Raw genomic sequence first — 22,548 nt, forward strand, 5'->3', positions numbered from 1 at the left:
AGTCTCGACCCCTTGTTCAACCTCGGCTGGGAATGTGTGTGCAGGTGACCACGGCAGTGGTGCGAGTGTTGATTTCAAGTTAGACATTTTAGAAAGTGGATGAACTTGGAAAGATGAGATCTGGGGATAAAGAGGGTATATAGTGTTGCAGTTTACTTGGGAGTTGACCCCAGAAAACACCGGCGAAGGAAGAAGCAGGTGAGGCAGGAAAAAGGAGGGGTCCATAAAGCTACATGATCAAGCCGGTGACCCCTATGGGCGCCAAAGCTGGGATCCTTGGCTGGCAGGCCGAGTGGAACACATCAGGGAGTATTTTCCCCCCTGAAGGGCAAGAGAACAAGGTGTTGATTGTGAGCCCTGGAGCCTTTGGCTGAAGGCTGCTTCTGGGTACCTAAGTCCCCTGACCTGCCAGCAGCTTGCATGAAGAGGAGAACACAGTGACATCACTGCAGGTAGTGGCAACGGGGAGTTGGACATGCGCGCCCCGAACTGAGAGGCTGCAGGAAAGGTAGAGCATTGTGCCATGATCACCGATCCCACTGACAGTCTCTGATCGCAGGAGGGAGTGAAATGAATGGGTGGGAGAAAAGGCGAGACGTTCAGGTACCCACTCTGGATTGGGCCCCATGCTTTCAGCTCTTCCTCCTGACAAGGGTGTGAGGGAAGATGAATGGGTCCTTTCTACGTGCGAGAGCCCTGAGGTTCAAGAGTAACTTGGGCACAGAGCCACCGAGGGGTAGAGAGGGCATACTGAAAGTTCTGAAAGTCTTCAGACTAGACGTGGCCACTACGCAGTGCCTCTGTGCAAAGGGGAGCTGTGAATGTTTGAACAAACGAACACTTGTAAAGGGAGCTGCCCTGATAAATCTGATGTGCCACTTGAAAGATGACTCCTGCTACCCTATGCCCTCAAACCAGGACACTACATGATCTGAGGTGTTCGGTTGTGCATGATAACCAGCCTCGGCCGCTACTGCTTTTTTTTTTTGCTTTTGTCATTGTTGGAAATGTGATGAGGCTCCAGGAAGTTTATGGGAAAAGTCCAAATCTTCTCATTCCATTTCCCACGAGCTTTCTGAAGCCCCCTTGTCTATCTACCGCATAAGTTCCACTGATTCAGCTTATTATCGCCGTACCACTTAGCTCATAGCAGTTACAGTAATTGGTGGTGAAACATAACATTCAATGTGATAGTGTTTCATGGGCCATCCCCATTAAGCTGCCTGAGTAGCATGTTTCTTTTGTCTGGTCTACCTCCTAGTTGGATGCAGTGCCTGAGGTCTTAAAAGCTTGTTAATAGCTAGCCAAGACACAGCAAATAGTCTCTCTTCACCTGAAGCACCAGAGAAAGAGAGTCAGGAGGAATTAGAATGTGTGACCAGTTGCTTCCTCTGCCTCGAGACCAGAACTGGATTGTGCCAGACTACATTGACTGAACATTTTGATCAAAGATTTAAAAAAAAAGTTCTGATCACCAGGAGGTCTATGTAGAACAGAAATCAAATTCTCATGAATGCCAGACTTCCCGGAGATTGGATAAGCCCCTAAACTTCTTGCCCTGAGATGAACTTTAAACCTTAAATACCCCCTGAAGTATTAAAATTAAATAATCATTTAGTTAACCTAATTAAAACAATGTCTGCCTTAAGCATCCTGCTCCTTTGAAAAATTATCTACACGGTATCAAATTGACAAGAGAAAGATTAGCTAGGAGCTGTAGGGGGCAGTGAGTTGATATGAATGGGGACGGAACAACTTTGAGAGGTTGCCCCACTCAAAGAACATCATCAATGTCCCTGAATTGTACATGCAGATGTGGTCGAAATGGTGTATGTTTCATTGTGGATAGTCCCACTACCAACAACAAAAACAAAGGACTGCTATGAACTGCATCCCTTTGGATACTAAATTAATATATTCAGATGACAGATGTAACAGCAAAACTACAAGGTCTGCAAATGTGGTCTCTGAAAACTCTGAAGATGTCTCAAAGTCACAAAGGGCCTGCCTACAGTACTCCCTAGCCCCTTGTTTGCTGCTCACCCCAGCCTGCTCACGCAGGCCATCATCTCATGGACTGAAGAGCGGTCAGTTACTAGGGTCTGACCATCACATCAGGGGGCCCCAGGAGTTACCCCAGTGGTCACCAGGAGCTAGAAGAGCATAGGACGGGTGGAGAGAGCTGAAACCTCATGGTGAGCCCGGACTCCCTGGACCCAGGCCACCGATGTGGGCTCACATTCTGATAGTTACCAGGAAAGAGGACAATGATAGAATTTGGAACCTATTTGCTATTTGCACGATTGCAGCAAGAACCGCATGGTACCACACTACTCCCTTGTGCTTTCCTAAGACCTTATATACAAACATATCTATCATATCATACCAGGCTAATAGGCTTTGGATGCAAATAGCAGGCTGTACAGTCATCACTTTCAGATGAGGAAACAGAGGCTTGCCTGTCTGTCAGTGATGGTCCAGTAGGACTGGGTTGGGAAGTCTAGGGACTCTCCCGCTTCAATGGGTAAACATCCACTCTCCACCCCCTCATTCAATGGGTAAACATCCACTCTCCACCATCTCCTGCTTCAATGGGTAAACGTCCACTCTCCACCATCTCCTGCTTCAATGGGTAAACGTCCACTCCACCCCCTCCTTATTTAATGGGTAAACGTCCACTCTCCACCCCCTCATTCAATGGGTAAACGTCCACTCTACACCATCTCCTGCTTCAATGGGTAAACGTCCACTCTCCACCCCCCTTACTCAATAGGTAAATGTCCACTCTCCACCATCTCCTTATTTAATGGGTAAACGTCCACTCTCCACCCCCTCATTCAATGGGTAAACGTCCACTCTCCACCATTTCCTGCTTCAATGGGTAAACGTCCACTCTCCACCCCCTCCTTATTCAATGGGTAAACGTCCACTCTCCACCCCCAGATTTCGTAATGATGACCTCCAGGAACAGACTGTTTTCTGTTTGTAAAAGCCACGAGCAAGAGGACTTACAGTGCCACCAAATCTGCATGGACCCTAGGTTGGCCTCAATGAAGCTTCCGATGACCTGGAGATAGCAATGCCAGGAGTGATGGGTCCAGTTTTCAGGGGCCTGCCTGGCCAGGCCTGGGCCTGTAGGAGGGGCCGTTCCACCAAGGACAGACAAGCAGCACAGGTGTGAAGCCAGCTGTTGGTGACCCAGCAGGATGAAACTTTCCACGCCCTGTATCCACAGTACACCCCGGCTAAGGTGAACACCTCAGAGGGCCACCAACTTCCGAGTGGCCAAGGACACTGACCCTGCAACTAAAAATATCGGCAGGTTTTGCTGACTGCACTCTGAGGAGGAGCTGGCAAAGGGGGAAGATAGCTGGCTTCAGTCCCCTACACAAGGCTGTGAGCAGTATCTTTACATGTAAAATGTGCTTACTCTCCCCACCACTCAAAGTCAACATGGAAACCTAGGCCATTTCCACGCTCTTGGTTTGGCATGATCTTTGGCACATTTGGCACTAGAGGTATAACTTTGTAGCTTCATATAAAGGACCGGAACGTTTCCCATCATCTCTGCTCCAGATCACCCTGTAAGTATGAAGGTGATCTCCCTTAACTAATAATTAGAGAAAAGAAAACCAGTCAACCAACTAACCAACTTTCCTGGCCTGAGCAGAAAGCCCTTTGGAGAGAGTTGGAATTGCTGCCCCCTGAGGTTCTGTCCACCCACCTCCTAGAAACGTGAAAGACTGAGCTTCTTTCTCTCTCTTGGAGCCTGAGTAGGGCTATGTGGTTAGATTGGTCCCAGGGGTGGAAGCAGAAGTAACATGTTTCCAGTGAAGAACATCTATCTTAGTGCTGTTACAAGATCCCAGTGTTGGCTTGCATCTGGGCTTGCTGTCAACATTCTGTATGTTCTTAGAGCAAGGAGCTTAGGACGCTTGGCAGCCAAGCTTCCTTCTCCCCTCCTTCCCTATGGCACTGGCCCTGCCAAAGCCCCCACCCCCAGGCAGCCTGTCTTTATCCGCCCCCTCCCCCCCCCCACACACACACTTTGAATTCTTCCTCCCTTTAAGATGCAGAGCAGTTCTGTAACCATCTTTTGGGCATGAGCATCCTCACCACCCCCAATTCTTTCATATTGGAACATTTCCTCTGGGGGAAAAAAAGCATGGCTCCTCTTCTAAAGGACTTCTGGTAAGTTTGATTCCCCCACTGCCTCACATTTGGATGAACTCAGTTCTGCAAAGCATTAGAGGCTGGGGCCACAGCATGTCTGTCCCTGCCACACACGCTCACACCTTGCAACCCAGTCCTAACCACTTGCACTGGCTGTGATTTACTGTGCCATTAGCCCAAGACACAGTTGTTTGTGAATTTCCATTTGCCATTAAATATGACAATGGCCATTACCCTAAAAAAACAAAAAGTGTTGACAAGGATTCCTAAAACCAAATTCTCTCTTTGGCACAGCTGTGTTCCAGAACCAGTGGTTTCCTTCTGCCCTGTTGACATGGGAATGAGGTCACCACTGCGTTCTCGCGCTCTTTTTTGGCTGCTACAAGGCTCTCAGCGAACTCATGGTCCAAATTTAGACGCGTGTAAAATTCTGCAGCGCACAGTTTGGGTACCACGCCACAGCGACTCATCCTTCGACCCTCTTCCTCTTTGCCTCTGTACACACGTGCATGTTTTAACGTTTGTTTATTATATTTACACGCTGCCTTAAACCCCTTTGTTAGCGTGACGAGATAGAAATGCATTGACAATTTACAAACGACAGAAGTACCAGTTTATTTCTCCTGTGGAGGGGTCGCTCTGCAATCCCAGGATGTGGGGAGGCAGCTTCCACTCTGTGCGCTTCTCCTTGACCTCCAGTGCCTCCATGGGTAAACAAAACCCTCACGATGCTCTGTAAGTTCGATACCAGTCCGGCCAAGGGGAGAAAAATGGGTGGAGTCACAGTGTAATTAATCCCCCTTCTAAAGGATGTCACAGAAGTTGCATATGTCACTTTCACACACTTCCACTTTCTTGGTGACATCGCCACACCTAAATGCAAAATGGGCTGGGGAAATGAGTGGGCACAATTTGGGGGCTGTATGAGATAAGAAACACACCTTGGCCAAACCACAGCTAAGCACTCAGCGCTCACGCAAAGGCCTGCGATCGGAACCCACCTCATTGCACCATGGGAGCAGGCCCAGCCATCTGAAGGCCAAGAAAACCCTAAGGCAGTGGTTCTCAACCTTCCTAATGCCAAGACCCTTTCATACAGTTCTTCATGTTGTGGTGACCCCCTTCCACCATAAAGTTATTTTTGTTGCTACTTCATCACTGTCATTTTATTACTGTTATGAATCAGGCGACCCCTGTGAAAGGGTCATTTGACTCCCACAGGGGTCCCGACCCACAGGTTGAGAACCCCTGCCCTAAGGTGTTGCGTTTCATGGTGTTGCTAAGTGGAAACTGACAACAAGCTGAACTTCACAACAACCTAAGACAGGAGGGGACAAGGAAATGAACTTTGGTAGCTAACTCAGTCCTGTACTCCTTTTTAGAGTTTCAGGATAATTCTGAAGTAGGCAGAAAGAGAGAGAGAGAGAGAGAGAGTGTCAGAAGGCCCGTTTGATACCGAATTCAGTTATAATGGGCGCCCAGGCTGTTTGTCCGTCTGAAGAGAGGTTGAAAAAGGACCAGTGGTTTTGGCTGTATTTCAGCTTGCACAGCCTCATGGTTGAGTTGTGGCCTGCCTTTTCTGCTGTGTGCAACTGTTAACGGCACTCAAAGACACCAGGCAGGCTGTTCACCTTGGGGTGGGAGCCCCATAAGAAGGAGCTGGACTAGAGTCAGTTAAATGGGCCCACCCTGCACTGGTGGTGCTCTGCTTCTGAGGCTCTTGAAGCCCCAACCACTGGACATGGGGGCAATGAGCTGGCATGGACTAGCCTGTTCGGGTGTGACTGCATTGCTTTTAGGCGAGTCAATCAGAAGGGGGGTTTCGCATCCAAGAGGTGGTCATCTCTCCTATTAGCTGCTATGATGGAAGGTCATCTGAGATAGCAAACGAGGCTCTCAGGTGAAGAGATTACTTATTTTCCAACCTCCTGTGGGCAACAAGAATGGAAACAGAACATGCCAGGAGTACTCCTGCTGGTGTGGGGAGGTGGTGTCTGACACATGAAGGCAGGAAAGGAAGTAGAAGGATTGTCTTCTACTGGACTTGGATGTGATCCTAGCCTTTAGGGCGCTGAGACTGGACACGTGGTAAGAACTATACATTTTTCTTGGAGGATTAAGGTGGCTTTCTTAAAGTGTGTGGCCTGTCTGGTCACAGCTCTTCCTCAAGGGAACAGCCTACTTCGCTCTTGGGCCACCATAGCCTCCAGGAACAGGAAAGGCTGCTATAGGCGGGGTGGGGTTCCCTTCGGGCAGCCGTCTCCACTAGACCAGCAGTTAAGACTCGGCAGCGAGGAGGCCAGCAGCGGACCCATTGCCCAGATCTCGAGAGAGTTTCCTGGGGACCCTGGAGTAGCGGGGAATCTCTGACGCAGGAGAAATGACTTTGTGGGCAGTGGGGGCTTCAAAATCCTCAGTCTCTTAGAATGATGGGAAATACAATTTCACACCAGCTGTGTGACCTTGGCCACTTGGACAGGTTTCCCTTTCCCTCAATCTGCTCATTTACAAGAGGGGATTACCTAACTCGTTGGACTAGTGAAAGGATGACTACACATCTATGCTAAGGGCGCAGAACCCACCCTGACGTGAAGTTCACGCCGAACGAGTTATCGTCTGCTGTTGTCACGCACTAGAGGAAGTCTGGTGGAACGATCGCTATGAGCGTCGTCTTCAAGGAGGGTGAAGTGCTGGAAGGCCGGCATTTCCCACTTGGGGAGGCCTGCTCTAGGACAAGGGGGTGCAAGCGAAGTCTTGGGATAGGAGAGGACAGCAGGGCATTCAGGGGAGCTGCAGGAGAGGTGAGGGCACAGCCAAATTGAGCAGAAGAAGCTTAGAGTACAGGAAAATCATGTGGGAAGGCAGGAAGTGATGTAGGCTGCAGGGGTGGGGGTGGGCTGTGGGGGTAGTGGTACCACCAGGAGGGCGAGAGCAGCGACATCCACACTTGGGAAGACACTAAAACATTGCCACGATCTGAAGGAAATCTGTAGGAAAACCCAGAAGACTTCTGGCCAGGCACAGAAGAAAGGTCTGTCTGAAAACACCAGCGCAGAGGAAAGACCGGACAGAAGTAGTAGGACTTAGGGTGCACCGGGACTCTGACTGAGAGGAACCCATGGTTAATGCAGCGAGACCACCTCTCGATGGCCACACTCAGGTCTCCTGACTGTAGGGACCCGTACTGTCTGCCTGTTCATGGGAGGTTAGCATCCCCTGACCCTTCGCTTGCCCAGCCCTAGCCAGGGAGCTCCTGAGGATACAGCAAGCAGGCCTGCACCTGCCTTCTGGTGCCGGAGATACTGCTTCGCTCTCTCTGGAGGGGAGTTCCTGTCCACTTGTGAGACCAGAGTTCTCTGGGAGCCTCCCATCACAGTGCACCTTTGGCGTTGCAGTCTCTGGCAGGGGTGCAGAATCTAGTGATTCTACCCAAGGGCATGACTTCAACCTTTGCTTGAGGTTGAAGGCTGAGAACTGCTTCACTGTGGAGACATCACCTTGACACCCCACCCCACCCCCTTGCTTTCTTCCCCTTGAAATGTGAAGCCTCTGCTCTCCAGCATCATCTCAGAGGCTGCTTCCTGGAGGCCTGAGCAACAGGAGCGCATGATTTCTGACTCTGTGTTTCCCTGGGAAGCCTGGTTGTCCAAGGCCAAGCAGCACTCATGGTAGACCTGGATTCCACAAGCCCCAGATACAGGCTCCCTTGACCAGAGAACTCATGCATTGGGGCTACTCTGCATCCAGCCAGTGATTCTGGCTTCTGACCGGATGTGAGCATGTCCTAGGTCAGGAAGAGGGGAGGGCATGGAGGCCAGAGGTTCCCATGCACATCCGGGATTGCAGCAGGTAGGGAGAGAAGGCAATGTGGCCACAAGGAAGTGGCCTCGGCTGAGGAGGAAGAGAGGGAGCGGGCGAGCTGTTGGGTCGGTGCTGCTTCCTCCCTCAGGCCCTTTCTTCAGTACTCGAAGGTGATTGTCTTGCTCCTCAGGTATTCATTGAGGGCTGCCTCTCCTGCAAGACACCACACACCGTGAGGACCACCAAGGTGGCAGCAGCCTCCCTCCAGGGCAAGCACCCACTCAGGTGCTGCACACAGATCCTCTCACCACATCCCTGTCCTCTCTCATTCCCACCTGCAGGTGAGAACCCGCGGTCCAGCAGGGTCTCACGCAGGTCACTACTACCAACAGTGGTAAAGCCAGGATGCCAACTAGGCAATCCACCCCACCTCAGATGTCTCTTCAACCCTGATCAACTCTTTCCAGTTAGGGGCTTCCCATCAGCCAGAGGGGAGGTTAGAGAGGTCTAGTGCACAGACAAGCACGATCTCCTTTCCAGCCTCTGGCCCCTGCTGCCTGCCAGCTAGGTCCAGAGAAGGCTGAGGCTGGGGAAAGGCAACCTCGCCGGGTCCCCAAGACCCCCAAACTCAGCTAGAACCCACGTGACTGGTTTCTTTGATGCCACAATAAGCATGCAGACAGGTGACCATGGCTCATGGCCTGCCGAGCACCGACCTCCCAGTTTGATGTCACTTCCTCCACCCCACAGTCATGACACCTACCCCCTAAGTGAAAGTGAACCCCCCAGTCCTGAAACCTTCTCCTCACTGCTGGACCCTTTCCCCCAATACTGACACCTACCTTTGGCATTTGTCCCCAAGCATTGGCACTTCACCTTCAGTTCTGATACCTACCCACGGCCACTGGCACCTACTTCAGCCATGATACCTACCTCTTAATACTGGCACCTACCACCCAGGCCTGGTACCCATTCCTCTAGACATGGTACATGGCATAACCGCACTCCACCCCTAACCAGCCCCGGCGTCTTTCGTATAGCCCTGACACCTCACCCCAGGGTCCTGATACAGCCATTCCTGGTCCCTCACCCCCCCCCACACACACACCCCCATGCAAGAATCCCCCATAGCTGACATCTCCTGGTCCTAGGTACATCTTCCCCAGCCATGGCACCTCCTCTCACTGCCATCACCCACCCATAGCCCTGAAACCTCCTGCCCAACCTTGGCACCTCCCTGAAAGCCCTGACACCATCTCTGAACGCTAGCACCTCCCAGGGTTGACACCTCCCTCCAGCCCTGGCATCCAGCCCCCACCAATGGCACCTCTTCCTCCACTCTGCTACCTCTCCTGAAGCCTCTTACCTATTCCTCCAGTCTTGCCACCTCCCCTCTAACCCTGCAACCTCCTTGCCACCCAGCCCAGACACCTGTCTCCCCACGCCTGGCACCTTCCCACCAGCCATGGTAACTGCCGTCCCTGGCCCCCTCAAGTTCTGAAAGACTCCCCCACCCCTACCGTCCACTAGTCCTAACATCCTTCCGTAACCCTGGTACCCCTCTCTAGCTTTGATCCTCTTCCTGCCCTATCTATCCTTCCCCCAGCTGCAGCTAATGATTCCTAATGTTCATGCCAGTCATGACACTTCCTCAGGGGTCTCTGACCTTGTCCCAAACCAGCTCTGTTCCCGTGAGTCTACTGGCTTCTCTGCAGGACATAGGCCATGAGGGAGGAGAGAGCAGGGGAACTTGGTGAGTCAGGAGTGGCAGGGGGCTTGGCAGCCTCAGCCTTTTCTGGAAGACCATGGTCAAGAAAAGGCGATTTGGGAGGAGCGGGGGGAGAGAGCACAGGAGCCCAAGTTGCCAGTGTGGCTGAGGGTGCTTGAGTAGCTAGGCGATATGTGAGCCATGTCTCTGTGACACGTGTGTGGGTGCATGTGGGCATGCATGTGTGCACAGGGGCCTGTGGTGTCAGGAGGCTACTCTTCATTTCACAGCATCCGCGGGGTTTTCCGCCGGGGTTTGAACATTCCCCGGACAGAAAGGATGAAAGGGTGACTCCCCTTCGGCAGCACCCTTCGCCTGAAACTTCCTGGGGTCTGAAGAGAGGCACCCAGACGTCCAAGAGGCAATGGGTGGCTCTTTCCAGACTGACACCCTACCAGGCTCGGCCAGCAGAGCGGTGAGTGGCCAGTCCAGTTGGAATGCGTCTGCGGAGGCAGGACCGGGAGTCAGGAGCCATGGGGCAGCCCAAGAAGGAGGGATGCTGGAGCTGTGCTGGGCTTTGCTGAGAGAACATCAGGCCCACGTGCATCATGGTCCCTGCCTCTTGAGACCCACCGCTGCTGTGGCCTCTGTCACTGAGGCTGTTCACACTGGACCTCAGTCCCTGGGGCCAATCAGCCCCTAAGGCTTCTGGTTGCCCCGAGTCTCTAACCATGACCTGTAGGACCTTCCATGAGCTCATCTCCGGCCGCCCTTACCTCCTCTCCTGCCAGTCCTCCCTTCTCTAGCACACACTGCCCACTGTAACCTCCTCTCTGTTCCTCTTAGCACCTGTGCCGTGCCCTCCGCCCGAAGCCTCCCCTGCGCTGTCTGTGGAACCTGTTCTCACCACCCAGGGCTCCACTCAGTTTTCTTCTCCTGGAGAGGTTCCCTGGCAAGTCCTCACCTCCTGCTCTCAGTCCTCCCACCACCCCCAGTTCACTTTGCCCGGGCTTCTGCGCAGGAGCCTCTAGAGCAGCCGTTCTCAACCTGTGGGTCATGACCCCTCTAGGGGCCGAGCGACCCTTTCACAGGGGTTGCCCAATCCATCACAGTAGCAAAATGACAGTGATGAAGTAGCAACGACAATAATGTTATGGTTGGGGGGGGGGTCACCAGACCCTGAGGAACTGTGTGAAAGGGTCGCGGCGTGAGGACGGTTGAGAACCATTGCTCTAGAGGCATCTCATTCACCGATGTGGCTGATGTTTGTCTCCCCCACTCAAAAGCTGTCTTACTCAACGCCGCACCCCTCACACCCAGAGTAGTTGGTGCCTGGCAGAGTGACCTTTAACTGATGCCCACTAAATGAATGAGCATGAACGAATGAATGAATGGAAGCAGACCTGCGGGCAGGACGGACTTACCCAGATCCTTGCCAAATCCAGACTGCTTGAAGCCCCCAAAGGGCGCGGCCACGTCCGTCTTGTTGTACGTGTTGACAAACACGGTGCCGGCTTGGAGCCGGTCGCTCACATACAGGGCTTTGTTGATGTCCCTGGTGAAGACGCCAGCGGCCAAGCCAAATTCCGTGGCGTTGGCCCGAGACAGCACAGTGTCCACGTCGCTGTAGAGAAGAACTCTGTGAGGGAGGGCCAGAGGCCCCAACCCTTGAAAAGGGGACACTGAGCCCCAAGAAGTTGTTGTGGTTCAGGAGGTGCCACCCTGCCCAAAGGTCAGCCCAGCCTCCTCCAAGCCCTAACTCCAAGGTGAGCCCAGTCACACAAGGCTGGTCCTTGAGTCTACAGGGAGAGAGGCTTCGAGTAAGAGGCAAGCCTACTGGAGTGAGAACAAATAGGAAGGAGAAAGAGGGGCAGAGCAGACGAGAACTAAGTATGAAAGGGAGGAGAGAAGGGTTACAGAATTACGAAGGGACAGCACAGGGTCCTTTGAGGTCATTCAGGGGCAGCCCCCCACTTCCCTGACAGAGAACTATGGCTCAGCAGGGAGGCTTGGGGGTTCATATCCCTTCTAGGAAGACGTAGGCCTGCTATGAGGCTGGGCGTCTGTTGAGAGCCCAAGGGAGATAGCAATAAGGTACCAGGTTCTAGTAAAATCGGTTTTATATATATATATATATATATATATATATATATATATATATATAATCATTTTATTGGGGGACTTGTACAACTCTTATCACAATCCATCCATCCATCCATCCATCCATCCATCGTGTCAGCACTTTTGCACATTTGTTGCCATCATCCTCAAACATTTGCTTTCTTCTTGAGCCCTTGGTATCAGCTCCTCATTTTCCCCCTCCCTCTCCCACTCTCCCTCCCTCCCAAACCCTTGATAATTTATAAATTATTATTTTTTTGTCACATCTTACACTGTCCGATGTCTCCCTTCACCACTTTTCTGTTATCCATCCCCCAGGGAGAGGGTTAAATATAGATCATTGTGATAAGTTCCCTGTTTGTCCCCCACCTTCACCTTCCCCTCCTGGTCTATTATAATTTCAACATTTGGAATGGAAATGGATTGCATATGGAGGCTAGGTACTCTTGTATAATTTTCTCAGAGACCATATAGACAAGGGACCACTCTAAGAACAATAGCCCAAGGACAACCTAGAGGTGGGGGTGAGGTGGGGTGGGGTGCGAGCAGGACATAGCCTTGTAATCTTTGCTCCACTGCCTAGGGGCAGGTAAGTCTGCAGGGTTGGTCTTGCTAGCACATGTGACCAGGAGAGCATGGTGACCGTGACACAGATTCCTGAGGCTGGGTCATCAGGAGCCTTACAGTCCCCGCCTGACCCCTTGACTCCTCTGTGAGGAGCCCGGTGCCAGGCTGGGGACATACACAGAGAGAGGCCTCGAGACTGCCTGAGAGAGGTCCCAACTGAGGCCCAGGTGTGGCATGAAGGGAGACTGGTCTTCCTGCAAACCCTGGAGATACGGAATTAAATAGCTACTGTGGTTTATTACACAGCAACCCACCCCACCCTGTGAAAGATATTGAAAGAGAAACACAGATAAATTGGCAAGGTTAGAAGGAAGTAAGAGAAAGAAAGAGAGAGACAGAATTTGACATGGTAAGGGGAGGCGGGAAGGAAATTGCTTTCTGCTCATAGTAGAAGGACTTTGAAGGCCTCTGGGTCACCGGCAGCTCTCCCTCATGAATGCCTCCCCCCTCCATCTTCTCCCACTTTCCCTTCTTCTCCATGGACCACAGGATGGACCACCTCCCACAGCTCACACTTAGACCCCAATAACCCGTGGAGTCTCAATAGACCATAAACAAACAAACAAATAAAAGATTTCTTACCCATCAGCAAATCGAGAAACGATCATGATGGGCCCAAAGGACTCCTCCTTGGCGATGAACATGTGGTCTTCCACATTGGTCAGGACAGTGGGCTCAAAGAAGAAGCCTGCAAGAGAGACAGAGGCTGGAGTGCATGGGCTGTCCCTCCTCTCACCAGCCCCTTCTCACGGGATGGCTCTGGGTCCAGACATCATGCCTGTGTGGCTGTCATTGGCATGTTATCTCATTTAGCCCTCACAGCTCTTTTCACTAAACGCTGTCCTGGAGAACAAGACTGACTTCACAGAGCTGGTACGTGGCAGAGTGGAGAGTGGAACCCAAGTCCAGTGCTAGTGTCCCTAAGTAGGAAAGGGCCTGAGTTCTTCTTGTGACTTTCAATCTGAATGAATATTGGACATCCTTGACAAGGGTAGACTCCCAAAGAGCTCCCCTAAGTCCTAGGGTTTTCGCCTAGAGAAAAGACTGACTGATGCCCGGAGCAGGGCTGTGGATTCCAGCCCTGACAGCAGGATCTCAACAGAGTGCTGTCCTCTTCCTGGAAGCCGCAGAAGCCAAAGACTAATACCCCCACACAGATGGGCATTGTTTCTTCTACCAGAATAGAGTCTCAGCCTCTAGAGTTCTGATCCACGTCTCCACCTCCTTCAGCCCTGCTTCTCAGCTCCTGCAGGCTGTGGTTCGGTAGTTGGGCAGATTCAACTATGTGGATAGAAATGTTTTCTGTGAAAACTTCTTATTCAGACAGGGGGTTCAGAGGTCCTCTGAGAACCTGTTGGACGGATATTTAATTCTGCCTGATTAGGAAAAAACCGAGAGACTTGAACTTTTCTCTATCTCATCTTCAGAAAAGCAACAAGCGAAAGAAAAAAAAGGTCAGTAACATAACTAATAAAATGGTGGCCCCCAAACCTAGAGTCAGGGTAGGTGTGGCCTCTGTCCCATAGCTCTAACCTTGGCTGGGCTCCAGTAACGCCACTCTCTCTTCAGGCTTCTTCAGGGTTGGTGACACGACCTTATACGGTTTCTGGACTCCAGGGCGATCCCACCTTACTAGTCCTCTTACCCATGCTGTCATGTCTGCATCCGTAACTTCCTTCCATTCCCTTCCATCCGCCCTGCAGCCAGGCTGTCTGTGTCCTGCTGAGACCCTGGCTAGGACTGTCCTTGGCCTTGAGTGTTGAGGTGTTGAGTTTTATAACTCATCACATGAGTTGTCAAAATTGTGTAGAGGCATGAGGTACCAGGGAACATGTAGGCCCGAGGGCTGGGCTGGGCTTGAGGGCATCGAGGAAGACCTCCCCAGTATGTCCCTTGAACTGGAAGAGGCCTTGGAATTCACCAGGTGGAGAAACCGAGGAAGGGTTTGCTAAGCAGAGGAACAGCAAATGCACAGAGAGCGTCAAGATACGAGGACACTTGGAAAGTTAAGTACAGTTGGCATATGACTCAAGGGCAAACAAGTTAGAATCAGAGCCTAAAGAACCTGCGATGTGATGTTGAGTTTGAACTTCAGACTATAGGAGCATGGGGCATAATTAGATGACTTGTAGTTCAAGAGGTCACTCAGGAGGATGCTGGAAATACCGAGGCAAGGCAATCCAGGCCAAATCAAGGACAAATGGGGGTTGTGGGTCACAGAAAGGGAAGGTTGAGGATGGACTCCGGACTTCCTTTCTTCCATCAGGATAATTGTTCGCCTCTCTATGTGAGCGGTGTGGTGGAGCCCAGAGGCATCTATATGGGAGAAAGGGATTCCCGGGAAGGCATGAGATCACCCAGGTGAAGTGCTCACCATCACTGCCCCAAGCAAGGAACAGATTTTGAGATTGCCAGTATTGAAGAGGCCGATGGAGAAAGCGCTTCTAGCTAAGTGCAATGGCTGAGAAACACTGACCAAAGAGGAGGAGGAAACTCAGGGAATTCAATATCACGGAATTCGGTTTGTTGTCCCCTTGCTTGGGGCCTGCCAGGTATCCGTCTATGCGTGCCCCATCCCATCCAAGATCTCCAGTAGGGGCCTGGCTCTGCAGCAATCAGCCTTCAGGACTCCCTTTGGAGCTGGTCAAGGATCCATTATGGTACCTGTGGACCTCAGTTAACCCTGTGGACTGAGAGGATCAGACTGACCTGGCCGAGGGACTTGGTTCCCACCACAGACCAGGGTGGCCCCCTCCTTGACACCACGCTGGCAGTACTCAATCAGCTTCTTGAGGTGGGCTTGGTGGTTCTGAGGCCCATGGTTGGTGTCCCGGTCCAATGGGTTCCCAATTTTCATCTTCTTCACTTCTTCTACCTGTGGAAAGCCCGCCCCATCAACATCACTTCTGACAGTGGCCATTGCCCGACCCTTCCTCCGTTTGCATGTTCAGGGACTGAGCCCTCTTGGGGAGACCTACACTCCTCATCCTGGCAGTATCTGCTGTCGCCTGGCACCAAGTGCACCCCTCAGGCTTGTCTCCAATGAGTCACTTTGTGCAAAGGTATAAACATTCCCAAGGGAGACAGAGGCTAGTGTCAGGTGACTGGGAAGTGGAGCTGACCATGGGTGTGGATGAATGGAAAGGACAGGCAGACTAGTTCATGATGAGGGTCAGAGACAAAAGACAGTGTTCCAGACCTTGAGCAGGCTCCATGGGCTGGGCTGGACTCTAAACTCATGCTGGGTCAATTCTGACTCAGCAACCCTACAGGGATGAGCAGAGCTGCCCTCGTTTGGATTTCTAAGGCTGTAAATCTCTTTTTAAAATCATTTTATTGGAGACTCATAGAACTCTTATCACAATCCATCCATCCATCCATTGTCAAGCACATGTGTACATTTGTTGCCATCATCATTCTCAAAACATTTGCTTTCTACTTGAGGCCTTGGTATCAGCTCATTCCCCCCATGCACCCTTGTTAATTTATAAATTTTTATTATTTTGTCAAGTCTTACACTGTCGGACGTCTCCCTTCACCCACTTTTCTGTTGTCCATCCCCCAGAGAGGAGGTTATATATAGATCCTTGAGATTGGTTCCGCCTTTCTACCCCACCTTCCCTCCACCCTCCCGGTATCACCATTCTCACCACTGGTCCTGAAGGGATCATCTGTCCTGGATTCCAGTTCCTGTCTGTATCAGTGTGCATCCTCTGGTCTAGCCAGATTTGTAAGGTAGAATTGGGATCATGATAGTGGAGGGGAGGAAGCATTTAAGAACTAGAGGAAAGTTGTATGTTTCATCATTACTACACTGTACCCTGACTGGCTCATCTCCTCCCCTCGACCTTTCTATAAGGGGTGTCCAGTTGCCTACAGATGGACTTTGGGTTCCCACTCTGCACTCCTCCTCATTCACAATATGATTTTTTTGTTCTTGAGTGCCCGATACCCGATCCCTTCGACACCTCATGAGTAAGGCTGTCAATCTTTATGGAAACAGAGAGCCACGTCATCTGGGAGTTTACACTGCTGCCCTTGTGGTCAGCAGCTCTGCACTATGCCACCAGGGCTCCATGTAAGAGAAGCCAGAGCAGAAGGAACTGTCTGTCCCGGGGCTCTAGGACGTAGGGAGTGGGATTTGCAGCGCTGTGGTAGTCGCACAGAACCAAGGCAGGACCAGGCAGAATGGAGAGAAGGGGGTCTGAGCCCGTCCACTCCGGCTCCCGGGTCTGCCTACTTCAAAATTCAGATTCAGCGCTCCCCCTCCAGGACGCTGCCTGTCTTGCCTCAGTCAACACAAACATGAATCAAAGCATGACTTCGTATCAGCTGAAGATGAGTCTCTTCAAGGGATGCACTGAGAAATATTACCAAACTGTCCCGGGACCTGGGGTGTGGAGAATCACAAAGTAAACTGAGACTCAAGAGGATGTGTGAGCAGAGGGCTAAGCTGTACGTGATTAAGGAGAGGCAGATTCCAGATCTTCCAGGATCCAGGCTAGAGTCAGCCTCTGCCACGTGGCCAGGCCATGCCTAGGCTTCTCCTTCCACAGGAACTCAACTAAAATCATCTCTGCTCCCTCCAAGCCACGTCACCTTCAGGATTCACCGACTTCTTCCACCTCTCAGGCAGGGCAGGGCCACTCATTCCCCCAACCAAACTCAACAAGAACCAAACTGCTGAAGTCAAGTAGATTCCATCTCAGAGTGGCTGGAGGACTGAGTAGAATTGCCTCACAGGGTTTCGCAGGCTGCAATCTTGATGGAAGCAAAGTGCCCACGTCTTTCCTCTCTGCGACGGCTGGTGGGGTTCAAATCACTGGTTTTTGAGGATCAGTTTAGCACTTTCACTACTGAGCCACCAAAGCCCCTCTCTTGCCTCCCAGAGAGCCTCACTGGATGCAAAAAGGGCTCCCTGTATTCCATGATGCTTTCTGCCCCTTCCCACTCATCCATGCAGCAAGCTGTCTTCGTTCCCACCCTGGGGAACCACACTCTTTTCCAGGTTACCGTGGGTGGGGGGGTCACTGAGCCCCTCATCCCTCTCCAGGAGGCCTCCTTCACTGCCTTCTCTGCCTCTTGCCTGAGAATTGTCCTGGAGGTTCTGGTTCCTGCTGTCACCTGGCAACTCATTTAGCAGCACCTTGGCCAACTCAGCTCTGGTCCCACCCTGTTCAAGGATGACTTCTAGACCTCCTTTCATTTCAACCAGTCCTTTCCCACCAGGCCACGCAATCTCTGTGCTAGGTCTTTCACAGAGACAAGAACAGGCTCAGCCAGACCGGTAGACTCACTCTTTGGGAGCCTATTGAAATGAGCACCCCTTTTGCAGCTCATCCGTCAAGAGTTAGAGCCTATTTCTGTACTCTTGAAATTTGACTCTGCTAATGGTGGGGTTAGCAGCCGAACCCACCCGCAGCTCTGTGGGAGAAATCTGGGGCTCACCAGCCCTGGGGCTCTACTCAGTCCTATAGGTCTGCCAGGAGTTGCAGTCAACCCTGATTGGCCTGAAATTTCCTTTGGCCATATGACATACCCCTTTCCCAACTTATAGCGAGCTCAAGGGGTCCTGAAAGTTCTACATTCAGACCAGGAGCCCCTGAGCCACCAGACACTGAGGAAATGGAGAGCCAAGGGCCACATGGAACACTGATAAGAACTGATTTGTGTTGGCCCAAAAGATATGTTGAAGTCTTTACCCCTGTTCAGTAGGCCTTGGAGATATGCAGATCTGGAGGACAGGACCACAGGAGGAAACAAGTATCCCTATCATCCCTGTATGTGCCCTGGTGGTTCAGTGTCGTATGCGATGGGCTGCTAATCACAAGGTCAGCAGTTTGAATCCACCATCCAGTCTATGGGAGAAAGATGTGACTTTCTACTCCTATAATGAGTTAGTCTCAGAAACCCACAGGAACAGTTCTACCCTGTCCTACAAGGTCACTATGCATTGCATCAACTTGATGGCAGTGAGTTCAGCCTGGTTTACCTACCCTGTGGAGTTGGTGGGGTTGGACTGCTAGCCCCAATACTAATTATAATACAAAAATTATTGCAATAAGTTGGGTCAAAAACATTCTTTGATTTCCCAGTTAGATTTACACCATTCAACGGTTTTGCATACTACATAGTCTATGAAGTGTGCAATGCTGCTCTTGTTCCTGTTGCTAGATGCTGACTCACAACAACCCTGTGCACAATAAAATGAAACACTGACCAGTCCTGTACCACCCTCACCATGGTGGTGATGGGTGAGGGTTCTGCTGCAGCCATTGTATCAAGTCATCTTATTGAAGGTCTTCCTCGTTTTCACTGACTTTCTACTTTATTAAGCATGGTGTCTCTCTTCAGGGACCGGTCCTTCCCGATAACTTGTCCAAAGGATGTGAGATTAAGCCTCGCAGTCTTCACTTCTACAGAGCATTCTGGCTGTATCTCTTCCAAGACGGATTTGTTCCTCCACGAAAGTCCATGGTACTTTCAATATTCTTTTCCAGGATCATAATTCAAGTGCATCGATTCATCTGCAGGTTTTTTGTTTATTCAATGTCCAACTTTCACACGCATAGGAGATGATTGTAAAGACCATGGCTCGGGTCAGGCACACCTTAGTCCTCAGAGTGACATCCTTGATCTTCAGCACTTTAAAGAGGTCTTGGGCAGCAGATTTACCCACAATGCACTGTGTTTTTGATTTATTCACTAATGCTTTCATGAGCATTGATGATGGGCCCAAGTAAAATGAAGTCCATGACAACTTCGATCTGTCTACTGGTTCAATTGTACAGATATTTATTTTCGTGACATTGAGTTGCAATTTATATTTTAAACCAGAGTCCTTGATTTTCATCAGCAAGTGCTTGAAACCCTGTTCGATTTCAGCAAGCAAGGTGGTGTCAGCCTGATGTGTACCCATTATGCCACAGGGCTACCCTTATTTTCCCCATGGGTTTTATATTGTAAGGCTGTAAAGTTAGAGTTACCAAGGCCCATAGCATGTTTTGGAGCTGGCAGAACGAGGCCTACCCATAGAGAGACAGGGAAGACAGACATTCAGGGCATCGCTGGGTCTGTAGTTGAAGCCTCATCATCTCCGAGGCCAGCCTTATTTGCTCTTCTGGGATTTGGTAAAACAAGGCAGAGAACTCAGTGTGGGTACTGTCTGGTGCTCCACCCAGGTCCCCTTACCTGGGGGGTTCCCTCATACCCTGCTGCCATTAGAATTCTTCCTGGAGAATTGCCCTACAAAGATGGGTGCTCTTGTGGACAGCCCACATGCAACAACTGGGTGACCCAGAGTACAAAGGGCAGGGCTTTGACTGAAGAGTCTGGTTCTGCAGTGTCAACTCAGGTGCTAGAGCTCCCAGAAGTCTAGACGCATTTGGTACCATAGCCTGCTTTTTCCTTCTCCCTTGTCCTGTCCCACCTCACTTCTACCCTTACAGGCCTCCTTGGGAGCTCAGTTGCACATGAACCTCAATTTGTAGCCAGGGCCCCAATCTAACACATTCCTTTTGATCATGACCATTAGAGATGGGTTGCCATTTCTTGTTGGAATACTAGAGACTTAGAATAACCTGCAGGTCACCTGAGGCCAGAGCTCAACTCCTCCAGCCCCCCCACCTCCACCTGTACCCCAGACCACTGTTCAAGTGAACTAGCAGCTCCAAAATCCAATGGCGAGTAAGTCTTACCACTCTTTGTACAAACTGGTCATGAATGGAGTCCTCTACGAAGAGCCGGCCAGCCGCGATGCAGTTCTCTCCTTTGTTGAAGAATACTGAGCTCATCCCCTGCAGTGCACAGGGACAGTGCTGGGTTAGGGCCCTACAAAGACTCAAGAACCCCTTCTTAAGGGACAGGTCAGCACTCCGGGTGCTGACCACCCACCACATGCTAGGTCCTGCTGTCACGGAATGTATAGACATCATGCAGGCCCCCCTTCACCTTGAGGTGGCAGGGTACAGATATGAGGACACATGAATGCCACCGTCCATGTTACAGGGAATTGGGATCGGGAGTGCGCACACCTCAGTCAACAGAGAGCCAGGGCTGCTGCACGTGCCTTTTGCCCACTGAGTGGACACCCTGCAGTGACTCCCTTATTTGTTGGGACACTTACTCTCAGGTGGTGTGCCTGAAGGGCCAATGGCAGATCTATCATGGTGAGGGGAAGAGGGAGGGGGTCAAGGCAGGGAGGACACTCTCATCCAATAAAGCCTGGGGGAACCTCTCCAGGGCTCCGTTCCAGTCCCCCCTAAGATCCAGAGAGCTTGGGAGTCTTCTGTGGGAAGTCAGTGGGAACTAGAAAGGTATGGTAAGAAGGAAGGGCACACATTTCTCTGAATGGAGTTTACCTGCCTTGGAGGCATGGGGTTTCAGCCTTGGCCCTGGGCTGATATCCTAGGCTTATCCTCCTGGGTCTACTCATCTCTCAAGGCGGTGTTCCTTTTCCTACACACACCGGGGTGTCCCATGGTCCTCCAAGGTAGAGGGTGACTTAGGGAAGGTAAGGCATTTGGGGGCACCTGGTGGAACACAGCCTTCCTGGTTTTCTCCAATAGGAGTGGAACAAGAGCCGAGGCAAAATAATAGCTATGAGAACGGAGTCTAGCCTGTGCACACAGGCTCTGCTACCTTCCCACGTGCTTCAGATAGAGTCGCCGAGTGCATCGCCATAACAACTCATGGGACCATGCCAGTATTGTCCCTGCTGCATCAGTAACAGCACAGAGGCCAGAGAAGTGCCGTGCCTGGCCCCAGGCCAGGCTGCAGACCCGGGCTGCAGAGGCTGGGGGTGGCTATTCCCACTTCTGCTTGGCGTTCTCCTTTGCTTTGCGGCTCCCCTGGCATGGGGTTTTGCAGCATCTCCATCCTAGTTCTGGGAGTGGTGGTTTATTTGGTGGCTTTTTACACCGTGGGAATGACTTTTTAGAGGAATGCATGCCATTCCTGGCTCCCGAGTCCTGCGCCTATCTCTGTCTGCCGGGATGACCCTCTGAGCTCCACCACAGGTGAGGTCATGCTGAATGCACCAGACTTTCTTGTGGAATCAGAGAAGGATGCGCCTGGCCTCCCCTCGAGCTGCCGCCCCAGGCCCCACCTCACCATCTGCACTGCCTTGTTCAGATCGCAGTCGGCAAAGATGATGAGGGGTGACTTTCCACCCAGCTCCAAAGAGACCTTCTTAACGTTGCTCAGGGCACAGCTGGAAGGAGCAGAAGGGTTGGCGGGGTTAGAGGGAGATGAGTTCAGAAGACCTCTCAGGTGCAGGTCCCAAGGTCAAGCCACAGTCGGGTTCAGAAGGAAGAAAGTCATGTGCACACCAGACCACAGCACCCTTAAACCCCCGAGTCTCCATCGCTGCTGACTTCCCTCTCCCCAACCCCTGGGTCATGCCTTCCACATACCCAGACGTGCCTCCAGCTAAGCGCCTCACTGTAACTGCTCCCGGTCTGAGTGGTTCTTCCTTCAGACGCCTGCCCATTTCATCTCCTCCTTTCCTTCCTTCAGGCTTCTGCTCAAGGGTCCCCTTCCCAGGGTGCCTGCTCTGGTCGTCCACCCCTCTCTACTGCACAGCCTCTCCCGTGCTCCTCAACCCGGGTGTGTATTGATTGTTTGGCTCTCTCTGCTGGACTCTCAGCTTCCAGGTGGGGATGCACTTGTGACTCCCCTTACTGTATCCCTAGTGTCCAAAGCAGTGCCCAGCATACAGTCGGTGCTCAATAAAATATGGGCATGGGGTTAGGGAGGTGGAACAATCAATTATCAACAATGATGAACAAGTTGGAGGTGCAGTGGCTATGGAGGTCAAAGCATCTCACTTGTAGAGAGGCGCTGGGGTTCCATCCATGAGGCACCAACAGGAAAAATTTTTAAAAGGCACTGCTGTTTCTGTTCTCAGAATGATGCTTCAGCTTTAGGGGACCTTTAGGGAGAGGCCTCTGATCAGAAGAAAGTCCTGGCTCCCTGATTCTGGGAAGATCAGCTGCAGACCCTCTTAATTATCTAACTCTGCCCCCCATCTCACCCTACCCCGTCCTTCTGCTTTGAAAGCTACAGAACTTGCCAAACTCCGTTCAGGGAACTGACTGGAAAATTGAGGACTGGAGAGG

General features: G+C 51.5%; 1 protein-coding gene across 2 annotated transcripts in view; it reads right to left on the reverse strand.

Annotated features, from left to right (window-relative positions):
- Positions 1–7,737: 7,737 nt before the first annotated feature.
- Positions 7,738–22,548, reverse strand: part of ALDH1L1 (aldehyde dehydrogenase 1 family member L1) — a 54,446-nt gene continuing 39,635 nt past the window's right edge. For both annotated transcript variants that reach the window (XM_075550791.1, XM_075550790.1), the window contains 6 exons: positions 21,542–21,641; positions 20,128–20,226; positions 15,140–15,305; positions 13,013–13,118; positions 11,107–11,306; positions 7,738–8,187 (listed from right to left, as the gene is read on the reverse strand). In XM_075550791.1, coding sequence (XP_075406906.1) covers positions 8,132–8,187; positions 11,107–11,306; positions 13,013–13,118; positions 15,140–15,305; positions 20,128–20,226; positions 21,542–21,641 — 727 coding nt within the window. In that variant the 3' untranslated portion in view covers positions 7,738–8,131. The remainder of the gene's footprint in view (positions 8,188–11,106; positions 11,307–13,012; positions 13,119–15,139; positions 15,306–20,127; positions 20,227–21,541; positions 21,642–22,548) is intronic.

This window comes from Tenrec ecaudatus, chromosome 5 (genome assembly GCF_050624435.1).
Source record: "Tenrec ecaudatus isolate mTenEca1 chromosome 5, mTenEca1.hap1, whole genome shotgun sequence".
NCBI lineage: Eukaryota > Metazoa > Chordata > Mammalia > Afrosoricida > Tenrecidae > Tenrec > Tenrec ecaudatus.